The 24,759-nt window shown below is 48.2% G+C and overlaps 1 protein-coding gene across 2 annotated transcripts in view; it reads right to left on the bottom strand.

Annotated features, from left to right (window-relative positions):
• Window positions 1–6,655: 6,655 nt before the first annotated feature.
• The window catches only part of Dhx35 (DEAH-box helicase 35), a 64,133-nt gene continuing 46,029 nt past the window's right edge, over window positions 6,656–24,759 (bottom strand). For both annotated transcript variants that reach the window (XM_028889224.2, XM_037205409.1), the window contains 8 exons: window positions 20,982–21,077; window positions 19,178–19,272; window positions 18,300–18,377; window positions 16,863–16,992; window positions 14,066–14,147; window positions 13,045–13,116; window positions 10,876–10,987; window positions 6,656–7,801 (listed from right to left, as the gene is read on the bottom strand). In XM_028889224.2, the coding sequence (XP_028745057.1) occupies window positions 7,757–7,801; window positions 10,876–10,987; window positions 13,045–13,116; window positions 14,066–14,147; window positions 16,863–16,992; window positions 18,300–18,377; window positions 19,178–19,272; window positions 20,982–21,077 (710 nt within the window). In that variant the 3' untranslated portion in view covers window positions 6,656–7,756. The remainder of the gene's footprint in view (window positions 7,802–10,875; window positions 10,988–13,044; window positions 13,117–14,065; window positions 14,148–16,862; window positions 16,993–18,299; window positions 18,378–19,177; window positions 19,273–20,981; window positions 21,078–24,759) is intronic.

Below are 24,759 nucleotides of genomic sequence, written 5' to 3'. Positions count from 1 at the left end.
GGCCGGGCGGTGGTGGAGACATCTTTAATCCCAGCACTCAGGAGGCAGGTAGATCTCTGAGTTAGAAGCCAGCCTACAGGTCTACAGAGTGAGTTCCAAGACAGCCAGGGTTGCACAGAGAAACCCTGTCTGGAAAAACCAAACAGCATGCTTAGGCACCAGCCCAGCTCTTCATTCTGGTCATGTGGCCTGAACAAGATGGCTCCTGGAACTTGTGCCCAGTTCCCACCTCCGAGTCCTGGTGCTCCCTTCTGAGCTCAGAAATCGGTTTCTCTGGGCCTGTGGGGGGGAAAGGTGACTGAGAAACGCCCTGGACCAGATACAACAGTGGAGGGCTGTGAAGGAGGGGCGGCAGCAAGGGAGATGCTTGAAGAGTCAACGTGATTTGACTCGGCCCCAGGTTCTTGCATGTATGTCCACATGTGAGTAGGTACACATGGAGGACAGAGGGCAACCTCGGGTGTTAGCCTCAGAACGCTGCCCCCCTCCTTTGAGACAGCCTCTCTGGAACCTGGAGCTAACCAATCAGGCTAGATTGGCTGGCCGGTGAGCCTGGGTGTTTCCTACATCTGAATTACAAGCCATGTGCCACCACACCTAGCATCCTCACACAGGTTTTGGGGATGGACTCAGATCCTCACACTGACGAACCTCCCACTTCTAAATCCAAGTACTTACAGACAAGGGAGGGGCGTCAAGGGCATGAGTGGAATAAAGGAGAAATAGTTCTTCAGCTGCCTCTGTCCCCCAGTAACTGCTCAGAAAAGTGACCAAAACATGTCAGCCAAGACACAGTTGACTCCTACTGGCCAGCAGAGGGCAGCACAGTGCCACTCTGCAGCATTAGAAGCTGAGCCAGCGGACAGGATTGGACTGGAGTTGGGGTGAATCAGAACCTTCACATTTCAGGTAAGCCTGACTCAGCACGTGAGTGCCATGGGGGCAGGGGCTGTATCATATTGACTGTTATATTTCTCAGGCCATTTTATCTGAATGTTGGGATGAGTGTGTAGTTATATCCCATATACAAGGCACTTGGTGTTCTAAATATCCGTGTCTGACCAGATAGGGTTTGATGGTGTCTATATGTCAGGCTTGTTCCTGGGGGCTTACAGTATTGTGTGTCTGTGAGAGAATTTGTCCTGAAACTACCGCTTGGCTGAGGTGGCCAGCTGCCCCATTTGGATGTGCTCCCCACAGAAGACCTGGTGTCCTAATCACCAGGACCAGGGGGCCCACTCTGGACCCCTGAGAATCCCTCCCAGACATACCCCTCTCTCTACTCGGACCTGGCTAGCTCTAGCTTCTGCCCATTTAGATGGCCCATCACTGCCTCTGATTCTTTCCTGGATGTCCTATCTCCATAGCTAATGTCCATCTTGGACCGGGGAGTATGGGTTGGGTAATGGAAGAGAGGCAGGGGCAGTCTTCTAGGACACAGTTGGACTCAGAGCTTTAGAGCTAGCAGGGAGTCTTACCCACTGAACAACCTCAAGACGAGGGCTTCCGAAACTCAAGCTAGCACCAGTCGGGGCGGGGCGGGGGGGGGGGGTTATTTCAAGTTGTCATCCTCACTTGACAGAGAAGAAACCTGGTCCAAAGATAATTGTGTGGAACCACAACTCACACAGTACCTGTCCAGGTAGCCTTAAACCATGGACTTCTCACTGCAACTCTCCTTGCTGTGATAAAACACCACATGAAAGCAACACAGGCCAAAGCAGGACTCACAGCCCATGGGTGACAGCATGTCAGCAGGAGCAAGACGAATCCTGTCCTGACGTGGAGAGATGAACTTAGCACTTAGCACCCTTTCTCCTTTTTATTCAGTCTGGAACCCCAGTCCATGGGACGGTGCTACCCTCATTCAGGGTGTCTCCCTTCCTCAGCTAAACCCTTCTGGAAATGCTCTTGAAGCCATAAGGCCGGTCTAAGTGACTCTCAATCTTGTCAAGCTGACCATGGAGAAAACCAACCCAGGCATGGGAGAGGTAATATTCCACTTATTAGGAAATCCTAGGGGAAAGAAAAAATGAATCCACAGGACTAAAACCAGAACCGTGGCACCAGAAATAGGGCGCTCTGACTACAGAAGACCCCCAGGAAATGTTTTAGGTGCCGATACTGTCACCTGATTCTTACAACCAGTGGCAAGCACTATGTCAAAACAACCCAGTGGCCACCCAACGAAACGGGCGTTTATTATACGTACTTCTCCCTCATTAAAGGTCGGGGCTTGGAGCCAGCAAGACAGAAGGCTGGGTGTCTACCCAGGATGAAAGCATCACTTCCATCTTGAAGCTGCCATCCATTTTACTGCCTCCTGTTTTGGAAATACATACGGAGAAGCTGGACCCACAGAAACGGCACAAGCTCCCATCAATGCCAGCGATCTGTTTCCTGTGAGCTCACTGCTACCCACGGGGTAGTGCCAGCCCCGCTGCTGTTACTGGCTTTCCAAGTGCAGGTGGAAACTAACCCCACCCTGGTGGTGCAGAGCAAGGAAACGAGGTCTCCCTGTGCCTGTAAACACTTGCCAGCTCTTCCATCCATGGGCGATGCAATTCCTGCCAAGTTAAACTGGGATTCGGGAGTACACCACCGAGGCCAGTTCCATGATCCACAGGAGCCACCAGTAAACTTACCTCTGAAAGCTTGGGTCAGATGGATTGCATCCCCAAATGCCGATCGACTTCCAGGGATTGGGGGACCTTTTGTCTGTACTCTTGTTTGTGGACAAGTGTGTGTATGGGTGTGTGCCCACATGTATCGCTGTATGCACACAGGCCAGAGAAGGTAGCTCCAGGCAGCCAGTAAACACTAGCAATCCTGTCTGCACCCCACACAGCACAGGGGTTGCAGGACCATGTACAGCCATGCCTAGCTTTTTATGTGGTGCTGGGATCTAAACTCAGGCGCCTCGTCAGTGAGCCAACTCTCCAGCCCCAAGAGGCTTCTTCTTTCCCACATTTTTTGGACTCAGCATTTCTATCACGGACTTGGTTCCCCCTGCTTTGTCCATCTTCTACAGTCTCGGCACCACCCTTGTTAAGCCTGTGTTCTCAAGTCTCAGTAAACAATAGTCACATCTGTTTCTCACTTTTCTGCTCAGCTGTTTCCAACGTCTGTTGCTGTATGTGGCGTGCTGTACTTTACAGCACACCTCCGTGTCATCCTCCATAGAGCCCCTGCACACCCTCCACCCAATGCCCTGGAGAGGGGGGGCTGCCACATACCTGTGCTGGACTTGGGGAGGATATGGCAGGAATGCATCAGAAGCAGAAATCTGGGCCACGGGGCATGCCCTTGTTGTGATGAGCTGATTGGTCCTCGACTCCAGTGCGGTGGCCTCCACTCAGCCACCCTCCTACTACCCACAGTCTGCTCATGGACCACGCAGCGGGACTTGTAATTGCTGTTTCAGTGCGTTCCTCTGACGGTGGCCTGAAGCTCTTGTTCACCCCTTTACCCGGTTTCCTACTGAGGTAGTCTTCCATCGCTGACTTGAAGGGTGCTTTGTGCCCTGACACCTAACCCTCAGCTGGTGTCACCCCACTGCAGACGCCATCTTCCAGCTCCCACACATACATTCAGGCCCCTGCCAACTCCCAGAGCAAAGTCAGCTAAGACAGGACAAGAGAATAAAGAAAAATGGAAGGGGAACTGCTTGTTCAAATCCAACATATTAAATGGAACAAAATATTTACAGAGCCATGAAAAACACTATATAAGCCCTTTTTGAACTTTAGTGTTCTCAACAAAAGAAACAAATAAATATAGAAAAGATCAACAAACTAAAATAACTGTTAAGGAAAAATATTTGTTAAAACAGTATAAAAGAAATAACCCGTGTTCTTTTATTAAGAACTTCATGCTCTGGGGACGGGACACATCGGGTAGAGAGTAAAGAGCACAGCCCAGAGCATCCCTAACGGCAGCCAAGGGGCAGATCCAACACTCCATGTCCCTAAGACTGTGCCTGAAAACAGAGTGCTGGGGGCTGGGGAGATGGCTCAGCAGCTAAAACAATTCGCCCTGGAAGTGTGTGGACTTGAGTCCAGATCCCCTGAGCCCACAGAGAGCTGGACAGGGTAGCACGCATGTGTAATCCCAAGCACTCCTACAGGGAGATGAGCTGGGGACAAGAGAATCCCCAGAGCTTTGCGGGCCACCTAGCCTGGCAAACACATCAGAGAGTAAGGGAAAGGCCAACACCTAAAGTTACCCTCTGACCTCCATGTGTGTGTGCGCACGTGTGTACACACACACACACACACACACACACACAAGCACGCACGCATGCACACACAAAGTAAAAACAAAGAATCAGATGAAAATGGGGTGAGAGAGCAATCAAGAACACGGGTAAAGTATGCAGACGGCAGCCTGTTAAGTTCCTATCAGCCAATACTGCTCCTAGGGCCCCTCGTGTCCCGATGCAGGGGCCATGTCAGGGTCACCAAGCTGAGACCAGCAAAGAGCAGTGACCTTTGTATTCAAAGCCAGTGACTGTGGCATCATCAACAGACAAGGCCTCAGAAGCCTGAAGTAGTAGCCAGAACTAGGTCTTCACTTGGCTGTGGAGACTCTTGGGATTAACCACTAGTTAATCTAGTCTCTCACATCCCTAACTCCCTCCAGTGAGACTGCCAGCAGTAGAGTGCATATGCAGAAGCAGAATGCCTAGGGGGCCTGTTGTACTGGGGGCCACGTAAGCAGGCAAGGAGAAAGCTGCCTGAACACGTTCCAAGCATCCAAGAGCACCAGGTATATCTCCACGATTCACCCCACCTTAGCCCCACTCCCTGGAGAAAACAATGACTGAGGACCTGAGGGCAAGTCCTCTCCAGGCCATCTGTCAGGCAAACCCCAGCTACCCCGTCAAATATGACTGGCTTCCTTCCAGTTCCCATGACTTAAGAAACTCTAACAGAAAGCTAATCAGAGTTCCATTATCTGCTTCATCCTGAGTTGGAAACTGAGGAAATCCAGTTATGGCACTGAAAAGTGAGAAACGTTTGATCTGAAGGATCAGGCCCAGGACCAGGTAACATGGACTCCTCTAGGAGGAACAGACCGTCCCACACTGCTGGAAACCCATTTGCTCAGCGCTGGGACTACGTTCCAGGAGTGGTGGTGCTCGGTGTCCATGCCAGCTGGCCCACAGTCCACACAGCCCACACCCAGCAGTTTCCAGGCTCTGGGATTTCACTGTGGTTTTGTTTGCATTTTGTATTGGGTTTTAATTGGTTGGCTGATGTAAGACTGTTGGTATTTGTTTTTCCCCAAGAACATTCTAAAATAATAACAAAATAAATATATAAATAATCACCATCCAGTGTCACCATCATCCTCCCTCCCTCCTGGTCCACTCCACAGCCTTTTGCTGACAAGCATCTCCACTCTCAAACTCATACCATGCACACAGTCCAAGGGCTCAAGCAACATGTGTTGACTGACCCACAAAGCAGGCCAAAGCAAGGGTTCCAGTCCACAGCAAAATCATCCACAGAACAGGACCACAGGCCCATGCAGGTCACACATGGAAAAGCATGAAGGACTCTCTGGGCCACAGTCTCCAGATTCCGTACTTGCACATCTCCTGATGGTGAGAAAGGCTATAATGCAGGGTTGCGTAGGACACAAAGCCGGAAGGCAGCTCTCGGTTGTCTGGATGGGGAGGTACAGAGATGACGATGCACTTGGGACCACACATGCAAAGATAGATGCAGCAAAAGAAGGTGGTGTGCTTCCATCTACTCCTCTCTGGAGCGCACAGCCTCCCATTTGAGATCTGTGGCCTGGAATTTGAGCGTATGACTCCTCTAGCCTTTTCCCCTCCCACTACAACATAACCTTTAAAAAACTATCAGGCTGTAACCTGCTGCTCTTGCAGAGGACCCAAGTCCAGTTCCCAGCACTCACAAGGCAGCTCACAGCCATCAGTTCCAATGGATCTGGCAACCTCTTCTGAACTCTGTGGTCACCAGGCATGCTCATATGCAAATACACATGCAGGCAAAACACATGACATACAAATAAAATTAAAAAGTCTTTAAAATAAAAAAATAACAAAAAGGAGCTGGCAAGATGGCTCTGTTGGTCAAGTACTTGCCACACAGCACAAGGACCTGAGTTTCAGTCCACAAAGTCATGTAAAAAGCTAGGTGTGGTGGTGCACACTTGTAATCCTAACCCTAAAGAGGCAGAGAGGGGGAACCCTGGAGCTCACTGGCAGCCGGTCTAACTGAATGGGTGAACCCCAGACCCCATTGAGAGACTCTGTCTCAAAAAATAAGGTGGTCTGTATCTGGCTGCTGGATGTGCCCACATGCACACTATGGTTTGCCCGCACACACCAACAAAATATAATCCTAAAGCAGCATGCAGACCCCAGCTGACAAGAATGAGAATCTCTTCAGATCATCCTTTAAACAATGCCTCACACTTTGCTCTAAAAAGGTCTGAGAGGAGCCGGGCACACAACACAGCGTGGACTATGGGGCTCTGGGTCGATGTGCACCCCACCCGGCCCCCAGATGCTTTACGTGGCAGCATCAGGTATCTTAGCCACTTTCAGGCCTCACCTAGAATAATGAACTGGCCCATCTTAAAATACAAACCGCAAGATCCACAGACAGGAGAAACACGTCCCCTCAGGTACAAAGGTTTACTATGATTAACAAGTTACCACTGCTATTTACACATTTATAAAATGGAAATAAAAATGACATAGGTTTGGTGCCAAAAGTGGCGCATCCAAACTAAGACCAGTACAAAAATAAACTTTTAAGCTACGCTTTTGAAATAAGCATCATTGAAACAGTAAGGGTTGGAGACGTCTGTCTTGCCGTGTGCTGAAGTGCCATCACCGTCACAGCAAAGCAGCCCTGGCGGGGCAGTGTGAACAGTGCCCAGGGGAGCTGCCTATGTCCTTGCAAGAATGCAAGCAAACGAACAAAGATAAATATACGAGAGTTATATTCCTGAGCTACACAAGTTTAGGGTGTCTAAACTGTAGTGAATTCCTACTAAAGAGGAGCCCTGTGGGGTCGAGGTTGATGAACTTTCCCTGGTGCCCAGACACTGGCACCAGAACATGGCATCGTGCTCTGGAGAAAGCTAAGCCCACTTGCAAAGGCAGTGGCTACCAAAGACGGGGGCTGTGGGTCCCGCACGGCCCACCACAGTGGCCCTAAGTCTTCTGCTCAGATGAGCATGGGCGTGAGCAGAGGAAAGGAAGAAGCTGCTTGGTTTGGGGGCCCCGTGCCTGACAGACCAGACCTTTGGTGATCTTGGCGGAAAAGCCCAGCATTTCCTTTTGTACTTACTGCACACAGCAGCAGTGGACCGCAGCAGACAACCACCAGGGGCGCAGCAGGCAAACACAGGCACCCAGAAAGCCCTGTCTACGCAGGCCTTCAGCCTTCAGCGCTTCACTCTCCTCACCGCAGAGCAGGACCAGGACTGTGCCTGCTGGAGTAGTGTGCTGGCTACTGAGAGTGAGCACTGAGTCCAGAGCACAGCTGAGCCAACTCTTGCTTGGCCTAGGTGCGGTGCAACAGAACACCGGCCATGCTCAGACTCCTCTTGGGTCCCAGTAAGGATGGTAAATGCTGAGGGGAGCAGGAAGAGGGAGCTAATGCGCAGGATGCAGCCCACACTAGATCGACTGCCTGTTCCACCTGAGCTGGTGCTGGAAACCACACGAAGGAAGGCTGCCAAGCCGTCCCTGCAGCCACTTGCTGAGCTCCAATCACGGGTCCTGGACCTTGGCCCTCTTGGCTTTCAGGGACAGGTGCTGCAAGAGAAGAGACATCAATGGGGACGGTGAGATTGAGAAAGCAGACTCCAGCAGGCTCCAGTCAAATCCTCAACCTGGCCCGCACCATCCCCAGGAATGCTGTGCCCCTTGGAAAGCTGTCTGCAGGAAAAAAGACCAGGTATAAGTAACACAAGAAGCTTCCTTACATCGCCATGGGCATCAGTTGACAGGACTGAGGGGTAAAAACATACCTTACGGTAAAGCCAAATTACTATAAATTCTCAAATATGTATTTGAAGCAGAATGTATGAACATAAGCTTCTAATCAGGGACCTCTCCTCACCAAATGAGGGGTACCTGACATCCTATCAATAACAAAAGCTAATGAGGCACAGACCCCTCAGCTGAGCCAAGCTAGTACCCAGAAGCTCTTCCCAAGAGGATGCTGCCCTCCCAACTGCTAGTGCCCAAACCCCATGTCCTAGCAAATCCAACATGACCTCACAACACCCCAGAGAACTGCCAGCCCTGAAAGAAAGCAGCACACTACCAACGACAACATGAGCTGACAGACCAGCAGGCCCCAGGCCTAAGAAAATGGCCAGATGCCAGGCTTTCTACACACTTGTGCCTGAGAGAGCAGAGCGCGGGTCCTCGAACAGTGAGGCGAGACACTCTTCCTAGATCACAAGGGTCTCTCTGAGGCAAATCTCTGTGGGCATGCTTGTGGGTTTGCTGCTTCTCTGAATTCTTTCCTCTCTGTTCTTCACCAGCCATGACCCTAAACTAATCCTGGACATCCTGTGGCCTTATCCAGGGTTAGCCAATGACGCCACCTGCCTGTAAGCCATTACTAGTGTGCTTTACTGGAAAGATTGCCAAATATAAACAGAGTCGACTTTGAGCCATTTCAGGCTCTGCAGAGAGAAAGCAACTCTGAAAAACAAGCGATGGAAAGTCACCAGAGGCGCCAGGAAGAGCATGCTGACAGCCTGTGGGCTGTGCATGGCCCGGAGGCTCTGCACCCGTCCAAGACAGCACACCTGCCCTGCATGGGCAGCCCCGGGGGACCTGGAGTGTCCCTGAAGAAATGGCTCCAACGTTGGACCTCAATCAGAAGAGACACCAAGCTGCCATGAAGGAGCTTTGGGGACCCCTGTCATACAGCAAGGATGTCCTGGGTGGTTTCTAAAGGCCCGGCTCTCCCCAACACTCTCACCGTGTTGCAGGTGACGGGCTGAAAGGCAGAAATTCTGAGAGAAGAATTGTCATTTTCTTCAACCTGCTGAAGCAATGTGCCCCTTAACTTTGTGGGTCTGACATAAACTAACTTTGAGCTGAGAAGGAAACTAACTCAGCTCATCGGCCAGTTCTTCTCTCCAGGAGCCTCGCAGCCAGGGCAGCGCAGGGCCACCTCCCTCAGTGCAGCACCCCACTACTCTAACAGGCCCTCTGCAGCACCCCGCTCTCCACTCACAGCCGGCCTCTCTAACCAGGTCTTTGGCCTCCTGAAGGCTGCTGTTTCCAGATGAGATTTAGATGGAAGAGACTTTCTTCCACTCCAGCTAACTTCTGTTCAACCCAAAAGAACCGGGACACACTGTGCACCCAGCAGTCCGTCTAGTTTCTAGTTGAAATACCTGTGTCAGGACAGGTGAAGAACTGTAATGGTTTCAACCACTTTCGACACTTTGGCATAAGAACTGAATACCGCAAGGGTTCAGAGGGCAACTTCCTTAGCTTCACAAAGAAAGGGATTGTTCTCCAAGAGGGAAGCAAGTGAACAAACACACAGAATGGGTCTGTGGCACCTCAAAAGTGTCACCAAGAGCAGGCAGCCACTGCTCAACCCCTGCTGACCGCAACCACAAAAGGGTGAAATAAGGCAAACTCCACACACAGGACAGCCTAAGGATGGCCACTGGCCTCTCAGAGACATCGCACCCCGGATGGCAACAGGACCCTGTAAGTTGTTAACAGTGTTAAGATGAAAAACAACAACAGAATTCATTCAAGGCAGAAGAATTACACAGAGGAAAACTACCCTTCAGAAATAAAAACCAAACAATATGCTTGCAAATGAGCAAGGGAGGGGGGGTCCCACCGCCAGACAGCACCAAATACACACTAAAAGAAGTTCTTCAGGCAGGCATCCACAGTGATCCACAGTGGGGAACAGAAACACTCTGCTTTTCAATCTGTTGAAGATGCAACTAACTGTTTAAAAATAATAACAACATAGTACCGAGTATAAACACGTGCAGAAATAAAATACTGACCAGCAACAGCACCAAGGATGCTTGTTAACAAACAAGACCCTGGTGTAGGCTTCTTACATTACAGCTAAGCAATGTGATGGTAAGATCAACCATGGAGTCCAGGGTGTAAAAGGCCACAAAAAAATAAAACACACTACTAAAAAAAAAATCACTAGCTGAAAAGCAGTAAAATAAGTTTTAAGAAAGGAACAAAGATGAAAATTGACTAACCGGAAATAATTTCAAGGCAGCATGCTTAAAACAATCACCAGTAATCACTAGGTTCGATTTTCACCAACACACACACACACACACACACACACACACACACACACACACAATTCCACTAACTAACTTACCACACAATTAAAGCACACTACAGACCGAACAGTATGTAGGCCTCATCCAGCCAGGAGGCCTGTGGACCCAGTTGACCCTCCCTGTCTTCCAAACATGATCAACCATCTTTCAATCAAGTCATGTTAGAAGGATGCATGGACTTGGGGGCAATGAACGGACCATTTTTGCAAAAATGAAGAATAAATCTGTTTTCCAGAGTGTAAGTGGCCTGCTATGGCGGCAAGGGCATGTAGTTGACTGCTCAGAGGGTTTTAACCACCTTAGGCCTTTTCTTATGGAGTTGCAGGATGTGCTTTTAACTGTACATCTCTATGAAGGTAATGAAAGTGGTTTCACTAGGAGGTTCTGGGCATGCGGTATGGTCTTAGCTGTGTACTGTGTGTGTGTGTGTTTGGGGGGGGTAGGAATGATCTAGGGTACTGAGATGGAGCACACAGACAACACTATGAAGAGGCTGCTGTTTGCCTGGGACCAGGTTCCATCCAATCCTACCGTTCCTTGTTGATAAAAATGCGGAGCCAGCTCCAGCAGCCAAGCAGATTCTATGGCAGTCACGTCTCGCATGTAATACTTGGAGGTCTGGATAACTTCGTTGTAGATAACCCTGAAACAGAGAACAGACAGAAACACATGCTGGCAAGTCGTCTCTGCTCTCGCCAGAGCAGGTGTATACTGATGTGTATGGCTCTACACACAGGCCCTGGGGCGGCTCACGCAGCCTCCTGACCCACGTGGTAAGTCATCGTGTTTCACAGATGCAACTCTACATCCTACATGATTTCCAGGCTCTCCAGCTATCCACAAAGGACCCTTCCAGACCGTGCCCTGCATTTGCAGAGCTCTGAATAGAACTTAAAAACTTAATTAGAAAGTACAGAAATGGACTCAGTCTTGATTATTCTAAAGGGACTGGAAAATGACTATAAAGACATACAAAAGAGCCTTCTAGAGTGACAAAAACATTTTAAATGTAACTTTGCATGCAAGTTACACCTCTGTCAAAACCCATCTTTTACTGTCACAAATTATGTCTTAAGAGGAAAAAGACTTATCTAGGATTGAGGAAACACAGCCAAGAGCAAGGAACGCGTTCTCTAAGCCCTGGACTTCAGGAATTCACAGAGTAAACACAAGTTTCTGAACTATGGAAAGAATTAACTCAGGGCATCCTTAACAACTACACACCTATAAATACAAAAGCCACATGGAGATTGTCTCTCAAACACCAATAAATGAATCTCAGCTGAAGGGAAGAGGAGGGGCTGGGAATGTAACAGCTGCTCACCATACTCAAAGCTCAGACATCCATCCCAACACAGGGAGAGAGGAAAGAAGAGAGGGAAAACGGAAGAAGAGAGAGGGGAGAGCAGGGAGAGAAGAGAAGATGGGAGGGGACAGGAGGGAAAGGGGGAAATGAATGGAGAGGAAAGGGGGCACACATCTAAGTCTGGGCTCCCTCTTGGACATCTATATACTCAGGGTGGTAGGGAAATAGCTGTAATCAAGCACTAGAGTCACACTCCACCTAGGAAGCTTCTAGATCTTCACTGGTTACAGCATGGTCTAATTCCTTGGTGAATTTAAATGCTCATCAGAAACACCACCAGACCTCGTTTAAACAGCGGGCCCTGCCCCAGGTTCCGATTCAGGAGGGCTGGGTGGGGCCAAGAACCTGCATTTCCAACATGGTTCCAGGTGCTGCTGCTGCCGGCAGCGCAGGGTACTGGTGCCTGACACCAGGGCTCCCAGCCTCCAACCCTATCACGGTACTTTCCAACTTATCACCACGTGCTCCTGTCTGCCCCAGAGCCTAGTTCTTTCAATTGGTAAAAGGCCAAGTGTCAGTGTCTTTAAGATTTCTAACCCTTTGTCAATCCATATTCTTGTAGAATACAATATAAATAAAGTAGAAATAGGAAATAAACAGAAAATACAAGCCCACTTGCATTGACCTGGGGAGATACAGTGTGACTTGTGAGGACACCATAAAAACATCTGCTGTCTCCCACTGCTGCACCTGCCTCTGGCTTCCCAGCGGGTGCTGTGGGCTGGAACTTCCCTCTGGTCACCCTTGACAAGCTCACTGCTAATCCCCACAGACACGTGCTTCCTCCATGTTGCCACAGCTTTGCCACCTGGTCTCCTAGGTGTAACTGTCCTTTGAGTCCTTCCCCGCCTAAAAATGCCAGTCACTAGGTCCACAGCAAAAGTTAGCTTCTTCACGAAGCCAGCCTGGCTGTCTGGCACCTTCAGTGCCAACCCCAGCACTGCACCCAGCCCTTTGGAAAAGCCACCTCCTACAGGAAGTCCATCTGTTTGCCTCTTAAAGAGTATGGTTGGGATCCAAGTCCTCTCTGCACGCTGTGTCCGGACAGTAAGCCTTTAGTCAGTGGGTCAAAGTGAGCATCTGTTGGCAGGATGAGTGAGGAGACAGACTGCAGTTTGCTTAAGGCGGTATTCTTTTTTTTTTAAAGAATATTTTATTGTGTACAGTGCAAGGGAGCTGGGTAGTCACTGGAGTACTGTCTACCTTTAGGGGATCCCTGATAGAGCAGAATCCTGGCAACCCAGCACACCAAAGGCAACACACCTATATTGCAAACCTAGGCCAAGCCTGGGGACCCATAGATGAGCAAGACCATGCAGATGGGAGGGGCTTACCAACGGGGTGGCTTCTCTGCATAGAGGACTGAGGCAGGGTGGATGTGCAGCTCATGATCATCACGGATAGTCCTATGAGACACAAGAATTCGGCGTGAAGCACACTGCATGCACTTACTGTAAGACTTTGTAATCCTTTACATATTTAAGTACCTTTCCACAAATGTGTTTATATTAACCCCCCAGGTGCATGTAGATTGGATTTCACATGGACAAGACACTACTCTCTCAGCACACCTCCACCATCACTACCACCCTGGGAACCACGAATAAATCAAGCAAGAAAAGGCAGAGGGTTGGGCATGGCAAGCACGGCTGTAATCCCAGCTATCTGGGATACTGAGAAGGAAGGATGTGGGTCGGGGGCAACGTGTGCAACTTAGCAAGACCCTTCTCTTTCTCAATGCAAAGGTGCGAGGTTAGCTCAGCAGCACAGTGCTTGTGTATCATGCACAAGGCCCTGGACTTAATCCCAGTACGGAGGGAGGGGGAAGGGGGGGCGTGGTGCAACTGTGGACACTGAGAACAAATCACAGGAAGACAATGTTCTATCCACATTTATGTTTGTGTCTATTGCCCACAGATTCCCTTTCAAACGATCCCTTCTCAACAGAAGCTGGGGTTCCACAGACTTCCTACTGCAGTTAAACACTGACGACATGCTGTGGCAGGAGGCACTGTAACCAATGAAGAAACAACTGAGGGCGCCAAAGACACAAAATGCAGCCCCATGTGCCAGCCCATGTCTTACAGCCCTGGAGGACACAATGAACAGCAGCCCACTGGGGAAAGTGGCTTCTCTAGTGAACGGTTCCTGTCATACTGAAATCCAGGTACCTGTGCCACTGTGTACAGATGCACTGGGTACTGGACTCTCCCAGGGAGCAAAGAAAATCTGCTGAAAGCTGGAGAGCCAACCTCAGTTTTGGAAGGATCCCTGATGGCAGTCAAAAGCTGCCTGATTTTTATCTCTGCACAGCTTTCTGCTCTCCTTCTGCAAGGAGCTTCCGAGTCTCGTTACCTGTATGCCCCAGAGGAGTGGAACCGTGCTGCATTTGCAAAGAACCCTGACACGATGCACCTCAGGACAGGGTCTGGATCACCTACACAAGGCAGCAACAGAAGACTGGTGAGAGTCAGCACCCTGGCCCCATGTTCCACATGCTGAGGCCAGGGTTATGATGCACAGAATCCAGGCCCAGCCCCTCCCCGATGCTCTGGCCACCTGAAACCATCTCTGAGCACACTCAACCCTGTGCTCCCAGGTCTGACAGCTGCCCAGCAGCTCTAAGAACAAGGGAGAACTGCTCCCATAACTAGGATCTCTCCAACCAGCCGAAGGCCACAAAGGACTGGACCTGAGACGGCTGCTCCACAGACTGACCAGTGAGCTCGGAGCACTGTGGAAATGCTTTCTTCCCTAAGACACAAACTGTGAAAGCACACCGTCCAGTCTCTGGCCGTCTGCAGTTTGCAGTTCTCCACCTTCCACACATTCTGTTCCTTCTTAACTGACATTTCCATTGCTACAGCAAACACATCTTTCGTGAATAAAGCATCTCCATTCACTAGCTCATAGCTATGAGATGAATTCTAAATTACCATGCAGGGAACCATCATGTTTTAATGGCTGAAGATAGCCCCTACTTCATCAGTTCTAAGCCATTTTAACTCACTCAAGTCAAGACACAATTACAGAGGCAGCCATTCTTTTCTTAGGGATACATAAAATAACGATGGATACATATCTTAGCTCTGATGAAGAACAGTACGTGGGCAAATAGGTCCCTATAGGTGGTAACCTTACAGGGCTCTCCACATCATTTTACTGAATTCTTTACAGCAGGTTTTGGCAAGGGGAAGGGGCTATGCTACATCCTTTTATTTTTTATAAATTAAATTACTACTTGTGTGTTTTTATTTCTTCGTGGTGAATTTTATATTCTAATCCTTTGTTTAACCCACCAAACAGGCTTAATAAAGTCATTCTATAATAAACATCGTTTTTAACTGCGTAACTGTTAAAAAGTGAGAACACATTTCACTACTCTCTAAACTCCTAGATACACTGTAATTTACGTGCAACTGTTTGTTCTGTCTGCCTGCTGTTGCTGTTCCAGAGATGCTAAGCCTCAAGCCTGCATTCTGCCCACCACCCATCCAGATGCAGCCCCTCTCTCCAGCTGGCCAGAATCCCCATGTACAGCAGGCTTTGTTCTCAGGGCTTATTTCAAAAAGGGTAGAAACTCCTGTAATAATAGTTGTGACCCTCAAAACTCAGCTCCATAAAATCATTCCTCAGCACTCCGTCCCTCTTATGGACAGTGGGTGATAATGGCAGGTGAAGACAAAGATGCAGAGGTGAAGCTGTCATTTATCTGCCAGGCGACAGGACCCCAGTGGGCAGATGCTCTCCAGCTGGCAGCCCTTGTAAGTGTCCTGTTTCAGCCCATGACATCAACATGGAACCCTGGGCAAGCTCTGGTGGATTTCTCCTTCCCTACATTTATTTCTGCTACTTGTCACTGTCACCCATGGTTACTAGAGTATCTACACTGTCACTTCTACAAGGCCCTACAGCCTAACACTACAGTCTGTCTGTCTCCATGACACCTCTCTTCACCACACTGGGCTCTCCATGAACCAAGTTTCCGTCATTTTTCTATCACCTGTTATTGGTATAAAAGCAAACAGAACTTCCCAGGTCCTGACTTGTTAAAGTTTCCTTTAGCCTAGGGGCCTCATTATTTTCCTTCCATACATGAGATAAAAGCAGCACACATCTTCCAGAGTGCTGAGTGCATGGTGTGCATTCACACACAACATACTCAGACTGCTGCCCGGCCCGCAGCCACTGTTAGAAGTGTCAACAGGTGCTTGTGGCACAGCAGGCTGCAAGACTGCTAAATGAACTGTGTGTCACTTCCTACAAGATGGATCCTGGCTCTTTGGCTCTGCGGGCTACAAGCTATGTCATCCTGAGAGTCATGTGATTCCTCCCAGGACCTCCTGGTTTGGCTGTAAACTAAGAACACCATCATACAGTGGGAGACAAAGAGAGAATGCAGAGACCCGACATGGTGCAAAGTAATGTGGACTCCACAAATGGGCACCTCAGTCACTGCTACAAGCCAGGACGTCTGGTACAGCCATGTTCTGCCTTACCCTTGGTGAATGCCTACACTAAACACATGGCATCTACTTTAATAACACTTGCATCTGAGAAGAAAATGCAATTTTCATGTAATACCTATAAATTTCATCCATTTAAAAGTAATATTTTGGGGCTGTCAAGATGGCTCAGCAGGTAAAGGCCCTTACAGACAACACCTGAGTTCAGTACACGGTAGAAGAAAAGATCCAACTCTCTGTGCCCACCCCCACCCCCCCACCCCACCCCACACACACACACACACACGAACACAATCCTAGCACTTTTGGAGGCAGGAGGATCAGAAGTTCAAGGTCACCCTCACCTACAGTTAAGTCTAAGGTCAGCATGTGCTACACGAGACACTATCTCAAAAAAATGTAAATTTTTGCAACAATCATCATTATATTAATTATATGTGCAATGATGTGGAAGTTAACAATCCTTAAGCATTTCCATAAGCTGTAGAAGTCTGGGGGAGGGGTGATGGCCCAGAGAAATAAGAATGGATCTATCCACAAAGACTTCACTACTGAAAGGGTGTAGGCAGCTCAGAATGTGAAGCTGGCTGCAGGTACACGGCCTCCTATCAGCCCAGCATAAGAACTTGAAGAACGCAACTGTGTGGAGCAGAGGGAAGCCACAAGCAGGGACAAGCCACACTCACCTTCGCTGGACATCTTGGGCACCTGGAACTTGACGAGGAGCTTTTTCAACTGTTCTCTCACGGTGGCAGCTCTGACAAGACCCTTGTAATTCAGGAAATGCTCCTGACACCACTGGGAGCTCTTGTTGTGCTGCGGAAGGGCCACCCAGAGGAGACATTGCCAAGTCAGAGACGGCCCCGTGGAAGCAATACCGTCATCAGGGCTCCTTTCTCTCCCCCCACTTGTTGGTCTGATGAGACCTGCCCAACTCTATCTCTCAAGCAACCTGCCTGCTGCCCCACAGCCCCACTCTTCATACCAGCCAGCTCAGGAGAACTGAAGGACAAGCAGAGGTCCATCTAAATACACTACAGGAGTCAGCCCCCCTCCCCATGGCTCTCGGTAAGTCTGTTAACTTCCCCTCCGGTGGATTTACCTCTTTATTAACTATAGGGAGCAACACAACCCGTGCAGAAATCATTTTCAAATCCCTATCTACCCTCAAAGTGGGACTTATTCTACCAATAGTGCCTAATTTTCTATATTCTTGAGTCCAATCATTACATCATGTGTTAAGTTTTTGCTAAGGAAATATACCTCTAAGATTACATTTTAAGCCAGGAAGGAAAGTTTTTCAAATAAACTTTTAACATAATAACATTTTTAAATGTAATTCACACAGGATTGTTCCAGAAGGCACCCAGAGAATATCCAATGCAGATATAGATGCATCTTTCTGTAGTCAAATTCATCTTGTGATGGCACACTGTACCTACATCTTCAATTTTAACTAACTTAATCTGCATCTCATTTATTGAGTAATCATCCTTAAATCTCTGGTAAAATAACTTTGGTATTTCTCTTTTTAAAATATGTTAAATTACTGAAAATATGAACTATTATTCCCTTTCATTTATATTACTTTTTAAAGCTTTGTATCACTGTTTAGCTTTTAAGTGAGAATTTTAAGTTCTATTAATTGCTTTTAGTCCCATAGAGTACTCAGAATGGAAATTAACACTGCCCATGGCTAACCAAAAGGAGACTATGTGGATACATGCAAGCCTCATTGAACATGTTCTTGTGGAAGCTGGGATGCCTTTCAAGACTCAACCCACCCAGTTGTGGTTCTCAGCCCCGTCTGGAAGAATTCCCATTCAAATGTTGCCCTTCTTTCCTTGTTCAGTACACGTGGGACACAGAGGTCAAGCTGTCAGCCAGCCTCAAGTGTAGCACACAGCCAGACAAAGAAAAGCAACATCCCTTAGCCTTTCCAGTAATACTGGTCTCTTCAGTGGGAGGCTAGCAGTCTACCTAACTGGAAAACAGAGGGGTCTCCTGACCAGGTATTTATGAACTAACTTCTGACTTTGCTTCCAGGTCGTGTGTGTGTGTGTGTGTGTGTGTGTGTGTGTGTGTGTATGTGTGTAGGGTCCTCTCAGTGTGGCCATGCTTACTTTGATAAATGCTTCATATACATTGAGCATGGTGAGATGATCACCCTCCTCCACAGCAAATTTCCGGTGCACTCGAGTCTATAAAAGATAAAGTTCCATTTAGAAGTTGACTCCCATGAGCCTCTTGTGCTGAGGGACATGGTACCCTCGAGAAGGGCTGACAGCCTGACGCTCCCATGTCCTACAACCATACACCGCTCACTGCCTCCTCCCTCTTCTTAGGCACCCTTTAGACCCCATCCTTGAATTCTTCTTTCTGGGGCAAAGATCTTGAATAATGCCACTTGTTCCCTGGGGCTAAGGAGCTTCAGATACAATATATACAACAAAGACACAAATCATTTACTTCAGAACTTTGTCCTTGAACCAAATGCCACATAATCAAACTGTCTCCCTGCTTCCTTCCTTCCCCACAACAAACTTTAATCAAGTGCCTCTGTCGATGAAGCACGGCTCTGAGCACATGGATGCAATCATGAACAAATGGCGGAAGAGAGACATTAAACTACATAAAAAGCAGAACTCATAATGTCCTAGAGGTAAGAAGCATGGCGAAGGCAGGGGAGGGGTGCGAGAGGAGACACTGCCATGTTAGACAAAGGGTTTCACACTTCCACTGAGTCACCTGCATGAGGTGGGTCTTGAAAGGTTAACTAAAGAGACAGACAAGCCACTCGGGTGTGGGTGACAGAATCTACCTCCACAGTGTCCAGGAAGATACATGACGATGCTTGTGAACTCTTCCCACAATACACAGCATCCTCACTCAACTACAATCTCGAATCTTTTATACAGCTGTCTTCAGCAGTTTCTAGGTGAGTTTTGACAAAAAATGTGCAAGAGAACAGCGTGAAGAGCTTGGGAGAAGTTGGACTTACTGCCTGAGATTTCTGGTTTGATGGGAACACAAAGACATTCTGGATCTGCATCATGGCAGCGATGCTCAGGACCTCCTGAGAACAGCCGAAGTTCCCTAGAACATAAAAGGCGGCGTGTCTGCAAACACCGTGGCGATGCTCAGGACCTCCTGAGAACAGCCCAAGTTCCCTAGAACATGAAAGGCGGCGTGTCTGCAAATAGACAGTGTAGCAACAAGAAGTGAAGGGCACTTCCCAATGCCTTCCTTGCACCGTGTTGTAAAATGTAAAATAAGATCATATTCTAGAGTTCTTTTTTCAAGTCTCTGGCATATAAGTACTTACCATGCCATGAATGGCCCCATGTGTCCCAACTGAGGATTATTCCCTGCAGCACTAAGGCTGAGGGCTCTCGATGCCAGCCAGGGCGAGGCTATATTGGCCTGTCACCAAGGGCAGGTCAGTGGCACGCCTGCTCCCTGCCCTCTATGTGGACAGCTCGAGTCCAGGTAAAAGCACAGAGGAAAAGGGAGGGTGTGTAAGGCTGTGCTCTTCCTACTGTCCTTCCACTCCTGGCCCATCTGTGGGGTGGCCACCTCTCCCAAGTACCCCTCTGCTCTGGGCACAAGCCTGCAGCACAGGCAACCGGGCAGCATCGTGAGCTGCTGCTGCCCCGAGAACAGATTCTGCAGGAGCTCATCAACCAGGACACTAGACAAAGTACTCCTGCCTGGCTCCCCACTGCTGCCTGCCTGAAGCGTAACCGATTCTGCTCTTGCTGCATTTAGAATCTGTTTCTCGGGGAAGGGGGCCTCTTAGAGCTAACTTTCACCATGCTACCTTTGAAACATGCCTCCATAAACTGCCACTTGTTATAACAGACAAAGGCATAAAATATTAACAGCACCGTTGGGGGGGGGGAGACCACAGCTCCTGTACCACCAAGATGTTTGTAACTAGCAAAACAGACCTTGCCCTAGTTCACATCCTCACAAAAATCGACAGAGAACCTAGAACTAACTCTGTATGCTGCTTCAGAATATAAAGTCACACAGCCACTGTGGCACACAGTGTGACCATTTCTCAGACAGTTGAAGTTAGCACAGCCATTCTGGAAAATACATGGATGTTCCTCAGAAACCTAAAACAGAATGGCCACATGATACAGCAACCCTGCTTCTGCACACGCTCCAAAGAACTGAAATTGGTATGTGGAAGGAAAACCACACTCTGGTACCCACTGAAGAAAACAAAAATGCACAAGTCGAGGAGGAACGGGGAAAGACAACATGATACACACAATGGGATACTTCTTACACACTCTTCAAGAAAAAGTCAACAGTCATTCAAGACAATGTGGATGGCAGAGGAGCACGTTGGGTGCAGGGAAGTCTGCCAGGCCCAGGGCACAAATGCACACTTCAGTTACACATGGGAACAGAGTGGAAAGCAGCTGCTAGAGGCTGGGGGCGGGGAAGCAGTGATCAAGACTGGAGAGGTTGCTTGCTTAAGGGATGCAGTTTCAGGCTGGAGGAGTGAATTGTAGTGATCACCATGCTGTGATGTTCAGCTCAAACTGCTAAGGGGAAGTGCAAAATGTAATGATGGGCTGGCTAATTACCTGGACAGAGGCTTTCCAGTATAGGCATCAATATTACACTGTCTTATAAACACGCGTTCCATCTTTAGTCAAAAATAAATACTTTACTGCTGTTGTCATTTTTAAACCATAACCGGCCCCTCTTCCTTTGGTGTACAGAATTCAGGGGAACGAGTTCTTTGGAAACGAAAATAAAGTCAAAAGGAGCTGTCAGGCGCCACCCACCTGACTCCAACAGCATCTTGGCAAACATGGGGTTCAGAGGGAACTCTGCAATTCTCATGCCGAGCGGCTCAGTTAGGCGGCAATCTTTGTCCAGGCCTGTTAGAACGGAAGAATCAGAAGGCATGTACCACTGTGCTGGAAGAGGAACGGTAGCTGTGAGAATAAAAGATGACTCATTGCTATTAAACCCAGCCTGACACAGGCGCCGTTACATTCAAAGAGAAGGGTCACACTAAGCTCAAAGCCCGGTTTTAACAGCTGCTGCTTCTAACAAACTCTACTGGAGGACTTCATTACAGGCGGCAGCCTGCACTTCCTCCGGCTCCCTCTCTCCACCCCACAGGATGCTCCAGAGACAGCCTCAGTGGGAACTGACAACTGGGAACACGAACAAGGCCTCTGTCCGCCTCCAGCAGCAGCAACTGTCACTGCTGACCACTGTCTCCTCACTACTCTCCCCCAGTCCCCATGACATGAGCTCCACCTTCTCACCTTCTGGATCTTACTCCCTAGCTAAGACCTGACATGCCACAAATCTTCTAAGACAGTGCCTCAAAATCCTGCTCTGCTCACACCATCCGAGCAATCGCAAGTTTGGCACTGAGAATCTGCACTCTGGCCCTGGCTCTCTCCCACTTGAACTAGACAGACTCCTCCATACTTCACCACTACCCCACCACCACCTTTCCCATGGACCTCTCTACCAATCCCCAGTACCAGGCCCAGGATTCCAAGACACAGATGACCATTTCACCCATCAAAATAACTGCTCTCAAAGCTTAGAATGAGCCAGAAAAGTTATGTCCTTTCTGTTCCAATACATGTCTTTTTTGAAACCGGGGCCTCCCCAACACTCTCAGAGTGTTTATACTGGTGAGGACAGTCTGCCCACTGTTCTACTTTCAGAACAACCCTTGCAGAGGATAAATGACACATAACCAGCATTCCCTGCTCCTCAGTACCCACAGCCCCTATCATACACTGAGAGCTGGGGACACAAACCCAACAAGACATACACGTACACTCTGAGCTAATGTCTGTGGCCCAAGCACCTTTTGCCAGTGGAGAGCTTTTGAAGTCACAACTGACTATTCCTTCACAGAGAAAGAAGAAAACATAATAAATGAAAATGGACACACACACTAACCAGAACAGACCACAGACTTAAGTACAAGGGTTAAAACTCCAAAAACACTTGTAAGTAAAACACAAGGAGCGTCAGCAGTGGCATTTCTATTCGGTTGTCTGGCTGGTGCTTGGAATACTAGCTGATGCACTCAAGGTCTCAAACACACCAAACACATATTCCACAAGTGAGCAAGGACCCCAGCCTCACATCAGTGTGTCCCTGACACAAGGACAAAGGCACAAGTGACAAAGAAAAGTGGAGGAAAGCAGGTGACAAGTCAAAACTGTGGATTACACAGGACACCTCCGAGAAAATGGGGCAAGCACTTACAATGACACAGGGATCTAGAATCAGAACATGTGAAGAACTCCAACTCAGTACTAAGGAGAGCACACACACCAGCAAGCCAGCTGAACTGACAAACTGCTGAGCACTATACAGCGAATCTCCGTGTCTACGAATTCCATACCCTTAGATTCAACCAATTCCCACCGGAAATATCTGAGAAAACAACGTCTGAACAATCACACCCAGACTCTTCTACTGCCATGGTTCCCAGAACAATACAGTAGTATAAACACTGACAGGGTATGCACACGGGGGTAGGTATAAGCCACCCAGAGACAGTGGAAAGTATATGGGAAGATGTGTGAGTTATGTCCAAACACTACATCGTTTTACACAAGACTTGAGTACCCCTAGATTTCAGGTATCTGCAGTAAGTCCTGGAAGGAAATCCCCATGGATACAGAAGGACTAGAGATACTAGTCTTGCAAACTGACTTACTAACAAGCAGGAAGGTTCTCAATACCATAAGTCATCAGAGACATGCAAATGAAAACTACCAGAAACCATTTCATATCCACTAGTCGCTGTGACTCAAAAAGACAGGCAATAACAAGTGTTGGCAACAGTGTAGAGAAAGTGGTGGGGATGTCCATCAAAGACTCACACGCTGATGTTCATGGCAGCCTTATTTATACTGACCAAAAAGAAACAACTCACAACACCCACTAGCTAAAGAATTGAAAAAATCATTATATGTATGTCCATACACTGGAATATTATTTAGCAGTAAAAATAAATGTTACACGGATACTTGCTACAAATGATACATGGATAATCCTGGAAAGAGCTAAGTGAAAGAATCCAGTCACCAAAGACAACCTGAGATTCCATTCTAAGCAATGTTTAAACGAGGCAAATCCATAGAGACAGCAGGTTAGAGGCTGCCTGGAGCCGAGGAGGACAGGAATGGAGAGAGAGCGAGGAAGACACACATTTCCTTTTGGAATGATGAAAATGTTCTACAGCTGGATTGTACTGAAGACAAGCCAACACTGTGACACCAGAAGCTCTCGAACAGTAAGTTACAAATTAATGAACTGTACAGTATATGATGTGTGCCTTAATAAAGCGATTTTTAAAATACTGAAGACAAATCTCAGGGCAAAAGCCTGAACTAAAACTTCCTGACAAACTCAATCCCCCACTCACAGAACCTCCCAAGAGGACACCACTCACAGGGCACAGAGCACAGAAGAGATGGTACCCCCCAAGAGGACACCATTTGCTCTAACTTAAGGCACATACTGGGCGTCCTCCACAAACAGGCGCTCTTGCACTAACAATACCACAGGCTGCTGTCTGCCCTATTCCCACAGGGAACTCAGGGCTATAATGAAGGGGGTTCAGGATGGTGCTGGGAAAGAAATAGGGGCCTGAGAATGAGAACTGGGGTTCACAGAGATCTGCCAGTCTCTGGGTGTCTCTTGAAGTGGGCCCTGGTGATGGCTGAAGGCACTCTAGCCAGCCCGAGCATGGCAAACATGGCTCTGGCAAGTCTTGCCCTTCTCCCCCATTCCCTCTGCCTTGCTAAAAACCATTAGATTACATTCCTGAAGCTAGCCCTCAAGGTCCATTCCTTTATTTGGCCACTTCCTCCTCTTGAGGCTGACTACCAAAGTCTAGCTATCAAAGTACTGAAGCCCAGCTCACCTAATTAACATGCCCAATTCAAATGAAACACCTCAACCTAACACAGGGTTTCCCCTTGTACCTTTGTACACCTCCATTTACCTGTGGGCCACATCTGTCTCCTCTCCATCCAGAGGCAGTCCTTTGTCCCCTGGGGACAAATATCCCTTCCCCCTCTCCCTTGTTCCCCTTCCTTCCTCGTCATCCTCTATCTCCTGTCTTTGTCTCTTATTCCCTGCCTCTGGGGCAAATATATCTCCTTTGTGCTGGGAACTTGGTCTTAGAGGTCCTGAGCCATCCTTCTGACAGCCATCCACAGTTTCTGCCACACTTTATAAATTATCATATTGGCCATGAGTTACTTTTGTCTAATTTCTATTTCAACAGGGTAAATGTCACTAAAGAGATTATTCACAAGGGGAGAGCCAATCCCATTCCTAAAGACTCTAAAAATTCTAATGTGAATCCAGCTACCTATGTTGTGGACTATTAGTTGAAGATGTGTTGTATTTGGTTATGCTGGAAACATTTATTTAAAGATGCAAAGAGGTGCTGCATTCTTTTATGTTACATTTGTTTAACTCTGTGTTACTTTGCCTGTCTAAAACACCTGAATGGTCTAGTAAAGAGCTGAACAGCCAATATCTAAGCGGGACAAAGGATAGGTGGGG

Source organism: Peromyscus leucopus, chromosome 4 (assembly GCF_004664715.2).
Source record: "Peromyscus leucopus breed LL Stock chromosome 4, UCI_PerLeu_2.1, whole genome shotgun sequence".
Classification (NCBI taxonomy): domain Eukaryota; kingdom Metazoa; phylum Chordata; class Mammalia; order Rodentia; family Cricetidae; genus Peromyscus; species Peromyscus leucopus.
This window is presented reverse-complemented; position numbering and strand designations above follow the sequence as displayed.